We start from the raw sequence: 17,048 nt of genomic DNA, 5'->3' as shown, positions 1-17,048 counted from the left end.
CCTTGTTGAACTGCAGTTCACCTGAGGATGTTCGTGTATGATGAAACTGCCCATTGGTTATTAAATCTACCTAAGATAACAGCTGTGATGGTTGAGGTTGTTTTGGGGAAGGAGACCAGACAGCTAGGTCATGGATCTCATCGGATTAGGGAAGGACGGGGAAGAAAGTCGGCCGTGCCCTTTCAAAGGAACCATCCCGGCATTTGCCTGAAGCGATTTAGGGAAATCACGGGTAACCTAAATCAGGATGGCCGGACGTGGGATTGAACCGTCGTCCTCCCGAATGCGAGTCCAGTGTGCTAGCCACTGAGCCACAGCTATGATGGTTTTCTTAAATTTCGTATTAATCAGCTGTGGAAGCACAAGAAGATAAAAGGTATCACATGATCAATATTCATGTTCACAACGGTAGGCAAACAGGAAACTTACCGAACGTGTTTATATTTCAAACAACAGAATAGATATACAGTAGGCAGCTAATTGGACCAAGTTTCATGTGAGGAATGGTCTTCAACTCTTCTCGATGACACACAGAAGCAACAAGGTAACTAAATGGCACGCATTACCATGAAACATTTTTATAGTTAAATGAGCAATTATTCCATTTGACAGTGATATCAATCTCAATGAACATCCAACAAAATACAGAACAAAAGATTGGCACCTGTTGTTAGAACGGTAGTATCAGTAGAAAACTGCACGCTTCCACAGTCTTAAACAACAGTCTGATTAATTAGATGGTGCTAGTGTTCCATCATAGAAGAGGCCTAATGTTGGATCCACTTGTCAGCAGATGTGAACACAGTGTGTGCAGACATTTCCACAGAGTTTTCCACTGCAGCTGCAGGTCTTCAGCACGCACGCTCTTGTCGCCGCTCGAACCTCAAATTCATACCGCCGATTGGTGTAAGCCCTGGGAAGCTCGGATCCATCCGCAGCGGCTTGTCGTCCACAGGCAGTACGACAAATTTTGACAGCAGATGTACTATCGCCGTCTTCATTTGCATCAAGCCAAAACGCATGCCTGCAACAAAATAAAGGAGCCATCACTTCATTGGTGGTGCGAAAAATAATGTTACGTGTTATCAGTCTTGAAATTTCGAAATAATGAATCAAAAAATTCATTCCACTCAATATCCCACATAAAACTGTGAGACGACTATTTTGATACATAGCATAGCCTAAGTGCGGTTAGACGAGTTTCTACGCTCGTGTACTCGAATTGTGGGCTGTTCCCCAATCTTCACCTCAGAATACCGGATACACAAATAGTTAAGTACTGTAGGTCACAGAACAAAGTTAATATCATTCAAGGGTTTATGGCCCACGTGAATTCCCTCCTACGTTTAACTGTCTCAAGCGTCATGAAGCATCTCCGATCAAGAATTAAAGAAAAAATTAAATTCTTAAAATCTTGAAAAAAAAAATGGAACCCACACGACGGAATGGTCGCAGGGAGAAACACACACAAGGCAGAGAGAGAGAGAATGTGCAGCAAAGTGCGCTTTCGACCTCTTGCAAACAACGAGTTACGGTATTTTGTAAGAAGAGTTCTCTGTCTCAAACTTTCGACCGACATTTTGTAAGAAAAAAAGATAATAAAGTCCACGATTTGACAACATAGTTTCATAAGGAATGCATTTTAAGTTTTCACGCAACTCAGAACCACATCCGACGACTTTTTGCCGTAATTGAATGGCAGCGATGTGGAGACCCTAAGAGAGGCTTAGCGTTTGAAATCCGTCAGGCCTAGGAGGTGTGGTGTTTAATGTTTTCATTTGCCAATTACCTTAGTACTACAGAGGAGGTGATTTTCGTATTAAAATTTGCTATACATTTCATCATGTGGTTTCTGTGGTATTTGAAGGCTGAATACGAGTTCGATGCAGTTACAACCACTACAGCCATTTAAATTGAGTATTTCCATTGCTTGTAAATAATAGCTTTCAGCTATCAGTCGTCTCCATTACTCCGTACCAAGTTATGTTAGAACACTAGATTCCACCCGTGTACACACCAACACACCAAATGATATACAACATTGGCAGAATATTGGATTCCATTTGTACCCACCCCTATACACTGACGTAGCACAGTGTTAGAATACTGGATACCCCCTTTCTCCGCACCAACGCACGTCATGAAAGAACATAATGACAGAACCCTGGATTCCACCTCTCTACACATCTACACACCAAAAGACTTACTGCAGTGGTAGGACAACAGATTTCACTTGTCTCCACAACCGTACACTGAGTGAGATATCAAGTGAATGAGCACTGGATTCCACCAGTCTACACCCTTACAGGCTAAGTGAGGTACCGCAGCGCTAAACACTGGATTCCACCTGGCTCCAAATTTAAACACCAAATGAGGTATGGAAGAGGTGTAAAACTGGATTCCACCTGTCTCCACACCTGCATCCCGTGTGAGGTACTCCAGTAATGGAACACTGGATTTCACCTGTCTGCAGGCCTACATCCCAAGTGACGAATCGCAGATGCAGAACACTGCATTGCACCATCCTCTGCACCTACACAGCAAGTGAGGTACTGTAGCGGTTCAACAATGGTTTCCATCTGTCTACACACATACACAGCGAGGGAGCTTCCACTGTGGTGCAACATTGATTATACTTGTCTTCAAATCAACACACTGAGTGAAGTACCTTAGTAGTAGAACACTCTGTTTCACCTGTCTACTCACCTACACACCAACTGAATTAGCACAATGGTAAAATGTTGGATTCCACCTCTCTCCACACAATGAGTGACGTACCACACAATGAGTGACGTACCACAGTGATGGACCACTGGATTCTACCTGTCTCCAAACCCACACATCGAGAGAACTACACTCCTGGAAATTGAAATAAGAACACCGTGAATTCATTGTCCCAGGAAGGGGAAACTTTATTGACACATTCCTGGGGTCAGATACATCACATGATCACACTGACAGAACCACAGGCACATAGACACAGGCAACAGAGCATGCACAATGTCGGCACTAGTACAGTGTATATCCTCCTTTCGCAGCAATGCAGGCTGCTATTCTCCCATGGAGACGATCGTAGAGATGCTGGATGTAGTCCTGTGGAACGGCTTGCCATGCCATTTCCACCTGGCGCCTCAGTTGGACCAGCGTTCGTGCTGGACGTGCAGACCGCGTGAGACGACGCTTCATCCAGTCCCAAACATGCTCAATGGGGGACAGATCCGGAGATCTTGCTGGCCAGGGTAGTTGACTTACACCTTCTAGAGCACGTTGGGTGGCACGGGATACATGCGGACGTGCATTGTCCTGTTGGAACAGCAAGTTCCCTTGCCGGTCTAGGAATGGTAGAACGATGGGTTCGATGACGGTTTGGATGTACCGTGCACTATTCAGTGTCCCCTCGACGATCACCAGTGGTGTACGGCCAGTGTAGGAGATCGCTCCCCGCACCATGATGCCGGGTGTTGGCCCTGTGTGCCTCGGTCATATGCAGTCCTGATTGTGGCGCTCACCTGCACGGCGCCAAACACGCATACGACCATCATTGGCACCAAGGCAGAAGCGACTCTCATCGCTGAAGACGACACGTCTCCATTCGTCCCTCCATTCACGCCTGTCGCGACACCACTGGAGGCGGGCTGCACGATGTTGGGGCGTGAGCGGAAGACGGCCTAACGGTGTGCGGGACCGTAGCCCAGCTTCATGGAGACGGTTGCGAATGGTCCTCGCCGATACCCCAGGAGCAACAGTGTCCCTAATTTGCTGGGAAGTGGCGGTGCGGTCCCCTACGGCACTGCATAGGATCCTACGGTCTTGGCGTGCATCCGTGCGTCGCTGCGGTCCGGTCCCAGGTCGACGGACACGTGCACCTTCCGCCGACCACTGGCGACAACATCGATGTACTGTGGAGACCTCACGCCCCACGTGTTGAGCAATTCGGCGGTACGTCCACCCGGCCTCCCGCATGCCCACTATACACCCTCGCTCAAAGTCCGTCAACTGCACATACGGTTCACGTCCACGCTGTCGCGGCATGCTACCAGTGTTAAAGACTGCGATGGAGCTCCGTATGCCACGGCAAACTGGCTGACACTGACGGCGGCGGTGCACAAATGCTGCGCAGCTAGCGCCATTCGACGGCCAACACCGCGGTTCCTGGTGTGTCCGCTGTGCCGTGAGTGTGATCATTGCTTGTACAGCCCTCTCGCAGTGTCCGGAGCAAGTATGGTTGGTCTGACACACCGGTGTCAATGTGTTCTTTTTTCCATTTCCAGGAGTGTACTATAGTGGCCGAAAACTCGATTTTACCAATCACCACACCTACACACCAAGTGATGTACCATAGCGCTAGAACACTGAATTTCGCCTGACTCCACACCTACACACTGTATGAATTACTGCAATGGTAGAACACTGTGACGCACCTGTCTACACACCTGCACACCAACTGAATCACCACAAGTGTAGTACAGCGGAATCTACCATCTATACATCTACACGACAAGTGATGTATGCAATGATGGAACATTAAGTTCCACATGCCACCACACTACACACTGAGTGAGCTACCAGTGTGGTATTCCACCTGTCTTCAAACCTATGCCGGCCGCTGTGGCCGAGAGGCTCTAGGCTCTTCAGTCTGGAACCGCGCAACCGCTACGGTCGCAGGTTCGAATGCTGCCTCGGGCATGGATGTGTGTGATGTCCTTAGGTTAGTTAGGTTTAAATAGTTCTAAGTCTCTGGGACTGATGACCTCAGATGTTAAGTCCCATAGTGCTTGGAGCCCTTTAAACCATTTCAAACCTACACACAGAGTCAGGGCCTTCAGAGATGAAACATTGGACTCCACATGGCTCTGTAGCTGTACGGTGTGCGACATACCATAGTGCTAGAACACTGGTGTCCATATGTATCCACAGCTACAGAGTGAGGTACTACCGTGGTAAAACACTGGACACACATTATGGAAGGTGGCAGTTGAATCCCCTCCCTCTCAGATTTATGGTTTCCTCGCTTAAGGTGGGTGCCAGGATGGTTCCTTTGCAAAGGACTATCAATTTGATAATTCTTTCCTTCCTTTCCCCAGTATGAACTCGTGTTACATCTCTAGTGTACTCACCTATTTTTTCCACTTCTAAAGCTCTTTGTGAGAATATGTTTTTAATCCCAGATAGAGGGTACGGCAGCGAAAGACATGTGTTTGTAAATCTTCAACAATCGCACTTCAGGGATCAAACCTTTTCACTAGAAAATCGTTGGATAAAGTGCACTGCCCTAAGAGTCAAAACATCGGAACGTTAGGGGTGTTTTCTTTAAAAAAAAAAAGAATATGATTCAAATGACTCTGAGCACTATGGGACTTAACTTCTAAGGTCATCAGTTCCCTAGAACTGCGTAAACCTAACTAACCTAAGGACATAACACACATCCATGCCCGAGGCAGAATTCGAACCTGCGACCGTAGCGGTCGCGCGGTTCGAGACTGTAGCGCCTAGAACCGCTCGGCCACTCCGGCCGGCAAAAATTAATATGCTTTCATTGCCTAGCGAAGTGCTGTGCATGGTTAATGCAGATACTGGAGGAGCATAAATAAATAAATACTTTCCACGACTAGCCTCCGTGATGTGTGGCTCAATCAGAGTGTGTGGTGCATCTTATCAATGGGATAACTCTCGTAGTGAATGCTCAGGTGCTTCAAAATGTACACCCAACAGCCTTGCAAACCTAACCTGTGCACTCCTATGTTATCAGTTACTCACCGTCCTCCACAAAGCTTTGGAAGCTGCACTTTTACCCATGAAACCTCGACACACATTAACGACACATCTAGGCGTATATATGATGCAGGTACTTTCTGACTATTGTCATCTCGTGTACGAACTGACACATTACTCTCGCCATTATGGCCACAGATAACCTTCCGAAATGTCTTAGTGGTCCACCAAGTTTACAGACTATCAACAAAAAAACTTCATTATTCAATAAGAAGACAAGAAAAATGAAATATTTTCATTCTAGAGAAAAATGCATTAAATATTTGAAAGATAGAAACTTTTTCAAAAATACGATCCTATCTTCAGGAGCCTACTATGGGACAAAAGAAAAAGAGACAAAGAACAGCATGGGCATAGAAAGAAAATGGCAACATAACAACACGACCTGAGGGAGCTTTTTTTATGTAGTTGCTGATTTATTGTACCTCCGTGCGTAAAAGCAGTGTACTATCATCCTACATGATTGAGAGTTCTTGTGATTCACACTTACCTCCAATGAACTAAGTATATTTACCTCAAGTACTCCCATTTCTGAATTTATTTGAAATTCGTGAGTGGCGCCAGCTGTTGATTGTTTAGTGCGGGCATTAAACATAGTAAGAAATCTTATTGCAATACTTATATCTCGGTTACACTGGACGTGTAAAGATATTCATAAGAATTTTGTAACAATTAAAAAGAATCAATAAATATGAAAGTAGAAATGACTCACCAATGCAGATGCGTGGCCCTTCGCCGAAAGGCAGAAAGCTGTAGGCATGTCTGGATGCCACCTGCTCCTCAGAGAAGTGCTCCGGGTCGAATTTATCAGGACTTTGAAAGAACTTCTTGTCATGATGGAGTCCCATGACTGGAATGATCACCTTAGTTCCTGTCTCCAACACACAGTCATATCCTGGCAGTTTATAATCCTTCGCCACCTCGCGATTCAGAATTGTAGCTGGAGGGTACAGACGAAGGGTTTCTGAAAAAAAAAAAAGACACATCTCAACGTAGATATCTTAATTATTATTCTACAGTGGCACTACGCGTAAGGTCTTAAATCTAATGGACAGCAGTCTTGTATAGCTGGTATAAGGGTGGGATGCTATGAGTGATAAAGTGACGGAATTATTTTTCTGAGGTTTCGAAATGAGGCAACATCCACCATCATCATACAGATTTCCATACCCACATCACAAGCCGATGACGAGAAAATAGAGGGAATATATGTAGAACTAGAGAAGTTGATAAAATACGCGGAAGGGGTGAGATTTTGATAGTCCTAGGTAGTTCGAACGTTATTACATGGAGGGGAATGGGAGGGAAGACTGCTGGGACATAGGAGAATCATCAGCAGCACTGGGGCCATTTGACATTCAAACGAAATTCATTGTGCTTGTAAGAGGAAATACGACCGTCTGTGTCAGTGGTACTCAACGTGGTCCCTAAAGGGCACTAGTGGGCATTTCAGCTTCCATGTCGGACGGAAGGTGGTAGGAATTTTAAAAATATTTTCATCAGATTTTCATAAAATTTTGACGTCAAGTTTTTGGTAACTAATTATTATTACATCCTTTCACTTGTTGTAACTCTGCTTTACAACTTTTATGAATTAAAATTACTTTCCTAAGTTATAAACGACCATTGTTGTGGAACCGGTGGACGGTTAGAGAATTTTACTACTGACATAATTACAAAAGTGGGTGGTAGGTAAAAAATGTTGACTAGTCTGATCTGTAGAAACAGTTTTGGAGACAAGCTGAGCATCCCCGTTAAATTGTTTGCAGACGATGTTGTCATTTATCTACAGTATAGTCATCACAAGATCAAAAATAAATGAAAGATGATATAGATGTATATCTGTATGGAGCGATAAGTGGCAATTGTCACTGAAGAAGTAAACGTGTGAGTTCAACCACATGCATACAAAAGCAAATTCGTGATATTTCGGTACACATTAAATCACACAAATTTAAAGGCCTCCAATTCAACTACATATTTCGAAATTACAATTACGAACAACTTAAATTGCAAAGGTGACACAGATAATGCTGTGGGCAATGAACCCAAAGGCTGTGTTTAACTGGCAGAACACTTAGGGGGTGCAACAGGTCTATTAAAGAGTCTGTGTGCACTACGTTTGTCCATCCCCTGCTACAATATTGTTGTGCAGCGTGGCACTCTTACCAGACAGGATTGACGGAGAAGATCTAAAAAGTCCAAAGAAATGCATCTGGTTTTGTATTATCGCGAAACAGGGGGAGAGCGTCATGGATATGGTAAGCGATTTCGGGTGTCGATGAGCAAAACAGAGGAGTGTTTCGTTGCAGCGAGACTTTTTCACGAAATTTCAATCAACAGCTTTCTCCTCTGAATATGAATATTTTGTATCATCTCCAGCCTGCATAGGGAAAATTATCGTCGTAATCAAGTAAGAAATATCAGAGCTCGCACAGAAAGTTTTAAGAGTTCGTTTTTCCCACGCGCTGTGATTCGAAGCGCCCTTTCCCAGATATGTAAGCTTGAGTTGCAGTGTAATCATGCAAACAGAGGTATAGTCTTGCTTGTAACATCTATACACACACTTTTATAAAGGTATGCATGTGACAGGGATCTTATTGGTGATAAAAAAATAGGAATAGGGATCATTCGTATAACCAACAGGACGTTCGTCTCAGTGTCACTATCCTACAGTACAAGGTCAAAGGTGAATGTGACATACTTTCTCCTACTTAGGCAAATGGAGCACGTCTGTTGTTTCTTTTTGTATTTGAGGCGGTCTACGGTGAACTTGATGGGAAGTTCATGTGCATTTCCTCGGGAAACGTCACAAACAGGGTTTTTTTACTATATTTTCGCCGTCACCAGCTGACCAAATCCCAGCCGAGGATTCGAAGACGGTAACGCAGAGAAAATAGCTGAAATTTTAAAAACATTCCTAAGACCCCGATATCAAGAAAATTTTGTAAAATATGTTTATCCGTTTCCAAGATACTAATGTTCAGATTTACCCTTCTTCTACACGAAAAATACGGTGTGATGCGAAATCTAAATAATAAATAACCATAGGAAATTGCTGAAATGTTAACGGTGTGTTCTCTATGCATCTGTCTAGAAGAGCCATCTCCCCGTTTTCAGACCCCTTTATGTGTTATCGAGAAACCCCCGAAAACTTATATTTTTGGTGCCGAAAACGCTGCCGTGGATTCCGAGACGGCTATGCACACCAAAGGGCTCTAATTTTTACAACGGATTCGTAAGATCATGGTCCTGAACAGCCTTGAAAATTTTCTTCATATCTTTATCCGTTTCCGAGGTACAGAGGTTCAAAATTACCCTACTTGCACATGTCAAACACGCATCTAAAATCGGTTGTGAGATGAAAACGTGGCTTACAAAGTGACGTAGCACTGATAAACATGCTGCAAAGTGTCTCCTTTATCATCTGGAAACCCTATGTTGTACTACAGACGTACCTGTAAACATTTTGCATGTAAAATCCGACTGAGGTATAAAATAAGTTTTGTATTATTTCAGCTTCACATAAGTAGACTGTCTAAATTTTACTGACCAGTACATTTCGTTTCTTATGACTAACATGCTCCTGCTGCAGCAGGGGAAAGAAGGGAACCAGCTGAAAAATGCTCCTTGTGGAGCACATAGTAATGTGAATATGTTCCTGTTTATTTCAAAGGCTGACTTAAATGTGGCATACCAGCTGCCTCGTTCTACCTTCCTCGGCACCTTTAAAAAAATTTCCAAAATGTTCGGCATGCAAACATACTCCCATTTTCTTATGCTGAGAGAAAAGAAGACAGTGGTAATGGTAAAGAGACGGAAAAGTAATAAATACTGTAAGTATTAGTAGACAGTATCTGTGTTATTTGTGTTATAGAAAGAGCGAAGGCGACTATTGCATTATCAGAGAGAGAGAGAGAGAGAGCAAGAGAGAGAGAGAGAGAGAGAGAGAGAGAGGGGAGGGGGGGGGGGACAGTGACAGTGACGGAACAATTCTAGGAAAAGAGTAACGGAGAAAGTACCTGAGTGAAGGAATGAAGAGAAAGAGGAAGATGAATTGGGTGGGAGCAAGTGATTAAGAGAGAGAATATATGACACTGACGACGAGGAACAGATAGATATTGACGGTGAGAAGAGACAGCAACAATAGGAATGAGATAGTAGGAGTAAGAGAGAGCAAGAGGGAGACAGTGGCAGAGAGAGGAGACTTCAGTAGTAAGACAGAAGAAGAAGTGGCTGTAATTTTGATACAGGAGAAACAAAGAGATATTGACAATGAGTTGGGATGAATAAGTGAGTGAGAAAGAGCAACTGTGAGTGGATGGGTAACAGAGACAACAGTGATGGACTAGTGGGTGTGAGTTAATTAGAGGTAGGAGAGCTTCTGGGAGTTTGAGGTGAGTTGAACATTAGAACAGCATGAATATGTTCGTATGCCAAAATTTTTGGAAAGTTTTTAAAGGTGCTTAGGAAGATAGAATAAGACTGTCGGAAGCTCACTTTTCAGTCCGTCTTTTAAACAAACAGGAACATACTTGCATTTTTGTGCTCCATTAGGAGCATTTTTCTGCTTGTTATTTTCTGATCATTTATGTGCAAAACCAGAGTAAAAGGATTCATAAATCCGACAATTTTATTTTCTATACCAAAATAAACAACTCTATTCCTAAAAATATGCAATAAGTGTTTCTTGCTCATGGATAATTAATAACAAGTTAGATTAAAGTTCCGTAAAAGATCTTCTTGGAATTATAATAATGTGATTAACATATTTTGGCGAGCTCTTCACTTGCTCTTAGAGTAAACCTTATTATACTCTGTGGTTGATAGCATGAGGGTATAAGGTGTTTTTTGGAAAAACAACTGCAAACATACAGTTCTGAATGAATCAACAAATAAAAAGGGCATATCTAAGCCCCTTCTCTAGGTTCTGTTTCTGTTTATTTCTTTGTGTGTGTGTGTATGTATGTGTGTGTGTGTGTTTGTGTGTATGGGGTGTGTGTTTACATACGTGTGTGTGTGTGTGTGTGTGTGTGTGTGTGTGTGTGTGAGTGTGTCTGTGTATTTGTATAGAGAGTACAAAATCGCGTAGTGATAAAGGTATACCGGAAGCTATCTTAGACTTGTAGGTACAAAAATGCGGCTTGTAAGGGTAGCTTACGATGATGTTTCAAGTAGGGATTAGTGAACTGTGGTCTTCTTCATTCCTGAGAATATTTGAGCTTTACTTGTGGTACAGGTTTGCACTGACGCTTCACATTGTTGTATATGGATACCATTAACTACCCAAACGGCGGACAAATAGACAACTATGTGTTTGATATATTGTTAGGAAACTCCGTTCTCCCCCTTAATGGCTCTTCATGTATTCAGCATCGAAATTTAATTACTGTAATACACGAAAAAATCAAAATCGTACAACGTACCGTTCACCACCTTTTCCAGGTATGGCATCTGGGTCATTATGTCTTCATACGTCACATCACCTTTTGTCTTCTTCATCACGTCGTCTATTTCTTCTTGTAGTTTCTTCTGAATATCCGGGTGTCTAGCGAGCTCGTACAGAAGTGCTGGAGGAAGTTTCGAACCCACCGAGGAAGAACCCCCACGCCTGTGCTGCCATCTCCTTGGTCGTCAGGATCCCGTTCTCTTCTGCCAAGGATAAAATATGTTTGTATGCAGTCAGCTGCGTTGTAAGACAAATGAGATTGATTAATTATCATCTTACAGTGATTCATGGAAAAATACACTCTAAAAATTTATCTCTGATTGTTGTCGACTGGGGGAAGGTTCTCCTTCAAGATGCACTTTCATTATAAAGAAGTGAAATATCAACAATAACTGCAGAAACCTTGACTCTGACACATACTAAATGCGTAATATGGAGAAAGTAGTACACAGGCTTAAAGAAAATACATGCTGATTTATACTGCATGTTTAAAACGGAGTGTCTTACAAATTGTTACCGGAGGCGATGTTGGTGAAAACTAAAAAACAAAAACCATATAAAAATACGTCTGGAAACCAATAATTGTGTCGTGGATGATGTTCGTTGCTAATTTATTACTGGTTGTGTTTGCCTCTGTACTTGCTCCTCTGACGGTGATGGTGGTGTTGGTCACAGCCAGTTTACAGTTCGGACAGTGACTGAATATTATCATGGTAGCTGTGTGTGGGGAGGTGCAATTAGGCAAGGTTTCATGGAAGCGAAGCAGCAGATTCACTATAATTTCACTGTGTGAGCAGCAGCTGTGGCCGGCCTGAGTGGCCGAGCGGTTCTAGGCGCTACAGTATCGAACTGCGCGACCGCTACAGTCGCAGGTTCGAATCCTGCCTCGGGCATGGATGTGTGTGATGTCCTTAGGTTAGTTAGGTTTAAGTACGAGGGGACCGATAACCTCAGAAGTTAAGTCCCATAGTGCTCAGAGCCATTTGGGCCATGTAAACAGCTGTGGGTGACAGCCTAACAGAGCCACAGTGTTAGAAGGCATAGTAAAAGTTTTATTTAATTTATTCGAGATGTGAATCTCTATCACACGTTAGTGGAGATCGTTAGCCTTGCAAAAAGACAACGAATGTTGCGCACGATGGGGCACTACCACATTTCACACTCTTCGTACGACATTACATAACACAATCGTTTAATGAGTAATGTATTGCTCGAGAATGTACATTATCACGGTCTCCCACCTCACCTGCTCTTAACCGCTTCGTTTTCTAATTATGGGCACATTTAAAGGCATTGGTGTGCTTCACAACCATCGAAAACCAGACATGTTACAGGAGCATCTGTCTCAAACGTGTGAGTGAATCCAAGGACTGTCACGTGAGCTAGCGCAAGTTCGTGATTCTTCGTAAAAGATGGCTGAAGGGTGGGAAGAGTTAACAGTGAGCACTTTGGCATCTTCTGTAGTTTCAACGGACAGATGGCTACAGTAGAATAGAATGATCTGTATCTCAACAAGTTTTTATTTAATGTTAGACGTATATAACCTGTTTTTATAGTTTCGACAATTACTGTCTCCCGTAGCAATAAAGAAATTTTTAAAACGGCCTATGTATGATATTCTTCATCACTTCCTTGCGTTTGCTGTCTCTCTTAATAAGATATCAGTAAAAAATTTAAATAGCGCTCAAGATCTCAAATGGTGAGCTATACGTCGATTCTCAAAATATAATACACACCTTCCCTAATGAAGAGGTATGAAGAAAACAATTTACATCTACATCTACATCTACATTTATACTCCGCAAGCCACCCAACGGTGTGTGGCGGAGGGCACTTTACGTACCACTGTCATTACCTCCCTTTCCTGTTCCAGTCACGTATGGTTCGCGGGAAGAACGACTGCCGGTAAGCCTCCATGCGCGCTCGAATCTCTCTAATTTTACATTCGTGATCTCCTCGGGAGGTATAAGTAGGGGGAATCGATATATTCGCTACCTCATCCAGAAATGCACCCTCTTGAAACCTGGACAGCAAGCTACACCGCGATGCAGAGCGCCTCTCTTGCACAGTCTGCCACTTGAGTTTGCTAAACATCTCCGTAACACTATCACGCTAACCAAATAACCCTGTGACGAAACGCACCGCTCTTCATTGGTTCTTCTCTATCTCCTCTGTCAACCCGACCTGGTACGGATCGCACACTGATGAGCAATACCCAAGTATAGGTCGAACGAGTGTTTTGTAACCCACCTTCTTTGTTGATGGACTACATTTTCTAAGCACTCTCCCAATGAATCTCAACCTGGTACCCGCCTTACCAACAATTAATTTTATATGATCATTCCACTTCAATTCGTTCCGTAAGCATACCCCCAGAGATTTTACAGAAGTAAATGCTACCAGTGTTTGTTCTGCTATCATATAAACATACAATAAAGGATCCTTCTTTCTATGTATTCGCAATACATTACATTTGTCTATGTTAAGGGTCAGTTGCCACTCCCTGCACCAAGTGCCTATCCGCTGTAGATCTTCCTGCATTTCGCTGCAATTTTCTAATGCTGCAACTTCTCTGTATACTACAGCATCATCTGCGAAAAGTCGCATGGAACTTCCGATACTATCTACTAGGTCATTTATATATATTGTGAAAAGCAATGGTCCCATAACACTCCCCTCTTGGCACGCCAGAGGTTACTTTAACATCTGTAGACGTCTCTCCATTGACAACAACATGCTGTGTTCTGTTTGCTAAAAACTCTTCAATCCAGCCACACAGCTGGTCTGATATTCCGTATGCTCTTACTTTGTTTATCAAGCGACAGTGCGGAACTGTATCGAACGCCTTCCAGAAGTCAAGGAAAATGACATCTACCTGGGAGCTTCTTTCTTGCTCACTTCTTTTAAACATACTACGTTGTCTCGTTTATATGAAGGTCAGGTGTGTCTACTGCCTTTTCGACAAATGTAGATTAACCCTTTACATTAGTAATACAAACACAAAGCTGTATGCCATATCAGCTCATTGCTATCACTTTCCGTGTCATATTTATAATCAAAACAACTGATACAAAAACCGTTTTAATTTCATCTAAAAATAGGATGGCGCCAGTCGCTGGATCACACAGTGATAGTAATTCCTATGTGCACTACATATATCTCCACCTCCTGGCATCCACAATGCAGGGGCTGAGAGTGAACGACCTCTCCAGCGAGTGGTGCAACTGGGTTCTCAGTGTTCAGCCAGTCGATAGTTCACCATCATAGGTGGGGCTGCGATGGAGCAGCAGGGAGATGTCAAATTGTTGTCCAATGCTTCGTCATGTAAACGGTACTGTTAACGATTCAAACAGAGGATGTACCAGTTATGATGCAGATGACAATATAAACGTAACGTAACGTATGAATTACTGGTAGACTATCAGCTTTCAGAAACTGTTACTACCCCAAACTATTGTCATTTTTTAGAGAGTGATATGCGATTAAATTATTTTAGCTTACAACTTCTATACCTAGAGTGACAATCATCACAGTTTTAGATGAATGAATTTGGCATTTGGTGTGTGGTAATCAACGACATTAAGTACCATGGCATTAAGTGATATCTTTATTGCATCTCTTGCGGAGGCGAGAGGAATAATGGTATCTTAATGCAGAAGTGTTTAAGGACGATAGTCTGGACGATGTGCTAATTATATATTTAAATTTTTAAAAACAATTTTCAAGACTTACGTTGAGAATTCTTATGCCCAGAGACTGAAAAGCTGTCATCGATGTGTCCGTTGTTCTTCAACTGAACCATCAACTGTATGAAGTCCTTCCTAATGACTCCTGTTCCCTCTCGGTGTCTGACTGTGTCCTTGACGATCTGTGTGAAGTACTCTGCGATGTCCTTTTGAACGAGGGGTATAGGTAACAGGGTGCGCAGTTTGGGATTAGCGAGTGCCACACCCAAAGACAGGAAGGTACGCAACGAAGGCTCGAAGAAGCGCCGTCCCCACTGTCGGAACTCAGCGTTGGGGTTGTGCTGGCTGTCTACATCGATGCCGAAGGCGCAGGAAGCGATGGCGTCAGTGGAGTAGCGGGCAAGCATCTCACGGACTTCCACAACGCTGCCCACAGGTGTGACGTCAACCAGAGTGCGTGCACAGTCGCGCACTATGCCGAACATGGCGCGCATTTTTCCAGACGTGAACGTGGGGGACAGCTTCTGGCGCGATGACTTCCACTTGGCTCCTGATTGGAAGAAGAGGTGTGCTGACAGTGGGTCTGTCTTCTCGTCCACATAAACACCCCGATCGGGAAAATAGTTAAAATCTTTCACAAAGATCGTTTTGATCAGCTCTGGATCCCGCACAACGAGAATAGGGTTGTGTAATGAGTAAATACCGACGACATCTTTGCCTTCTGCTTCAAAATAGACGTCCCGCAGATCCTCGCCAATGTTTTTCCTCATTAGTGCCGTGTTCCATGCATTTCCAAGCGGGAAAGACGGCTCCAAATACGGCAGCCCTTTCTTCTTCCAGTGTGTGTAACTGATTTTAAATGTGACGTAAAGTATCGCGAAAACCGTTGACAAGAGAGCCAACATTTCGGTCACCCAAGAATCGAAGAAGATGGCCATTTTGATTCCTATAGAAACAAAAAGAAAGAATAGAACATTAGTGTCACAACATATACGAGTAACTCCTTATATGCTATGCTGCGTTGTTAAGCCCCTTGTTTGGCACACTTCTGTAACAACAGGAAAGCTGACTGCAACTCACTGACGGAATGAGCGACGTTGGCTATCGCTACCTATAGAATATTAGTGATTGCACTGCAGTTTAGCGTACAAACATCCGAAAATAAGTACAAAACCTGTTCCTGTGAATTTATGTCTTTTTTTCACCTATGTCACCTCGATAAACTGAACTGTTATAATACTTGTTGAAAGATAGGTGTCGTAAGAGATGCTAATTTGTTGAGAAATTATGCCCTTATGATGGTACAGTAGGTGAAGCAGATTCACTACATTGATTTTTGCAAGAGATTTGTGGAGAAATAAGAGAGATTCTTACACAGGTAGCCGGCCGAAGTGGCCGTGCGGTTAAAGGCGCTGCAGTCTGGAACCGCAAGACCGCTACGGTCGCAGGTTCGAATCCTGCCTCGGGCATGGATGTTTGTGATGTCCTTAGGTTAGTTAGGTTTAACTCGTTCTAAGTTCTAGGGGACTAATGACCTCAGCAGTTGAGTCCCATAGTGCTCAGAGCCATTTGAACCATTTTTTCTTACACAGGTGCAATTGTCGCATGAATCACACAGCGGGATTAGAAACAGCGCCAGTTTGTTAGCAAACTTCTTCTAATTGGTGGTCTCCATATCGTTCAATACCGATTTGAGATAATTGTATCATTTATAGTATCCACGTTTCATCAATATGAATGTTGACAATGGTCCATTAATTCTGTTTGATATAAAGTATCTGCTTTCTGCCACACTTTAAAATGCAAGCCATTTATTCTATCCAGTTAGAAGATTCGTACATTGTTCATAATACAAAAAGTATTTCTGGTCAAGTAAGCTACTATAACAAGTCCTTGCATAGCTCAAAGGGTCTTCAGTATTTTTTTTACAAGTATTAACTCGTAGCTGTTTTATACTTGTTACTGACACCTAAACCAATTCTTGACTTTAATTACTTTTAGTATCTTTTAGACTTACCCTGCACTCATAAGTTTATGACAGACATCACATATACTCCCTCTAGCTACGGCTGGCAACAATTCTTTATTGTTCCAATGTGTTGGGAAATGGGAATTTCTGTATGAACACCACAGTATTCCAA

The 17,048-nt window shown here is 43.1% G+C and overlaps 2 protein-coding genes across 2 annotated transcripts; both read right to left on the bottom strand.

Annotated features, from left to right (window-relative positions):
• Positions 1–562: 562 nt before the first annotated feature.
• LOC126262618 (cytochrome P450 6k1-like) lies at positions 563–15,849 on the bottom strand. The gene is made up of 4 exons (XM_049959374.1): positions 14,954–15,849; positions 11,199–11,424; positions 6,485–6,736; positions 563–1,024 (listed from the first exon to the last, which is right to left on the bottom strand). Exons 2-4 carry the CDS (start codon positions 11,272–11,274, stop codon positions 852–854), a joined length of 501 nt encoding a protein of 166 aa, XP_049815331.1. The 5' UTR covers positions 11,275–11,424; positions 14,954–15,849; the 3' UTR covers positions 563–851.
• On the bottom strand, positions 14,943–15,677 carry LOC126263350 (cytochrome P450 6A1-like). Its single transcript, XM_049960439.1, has one exon. The coding sequence runs from the start codon at positions 15,675–15,677 to the stop codon at positions 14,943–14,945; it is 735 nt and encodes a 244-aa protein (XP_049816396.1).
• Positions 15,850–17,048: the final 1,199 nt, after the last annotated feature.

Source organism: Schistocerca nitens, chromosome 6 (assembly GCF_023898315.1).
Source record: "Schistocerca nitens isolate TAMUIC-IGC-003100 chromosome 6, iqSchNite1.1, whole genome shotgun sequence".
NCBI lineage: Eukaryota > Metazoa > Arthropoda > Insecta > Orthoptera > Acrididae > Schistocerca > Schistocerca nitens.
The sequence above is the reverse complement of the archived record's forward strand: the minus strand, read 5'-3'. Positions and strand labels throughout refer to the sequence as shown.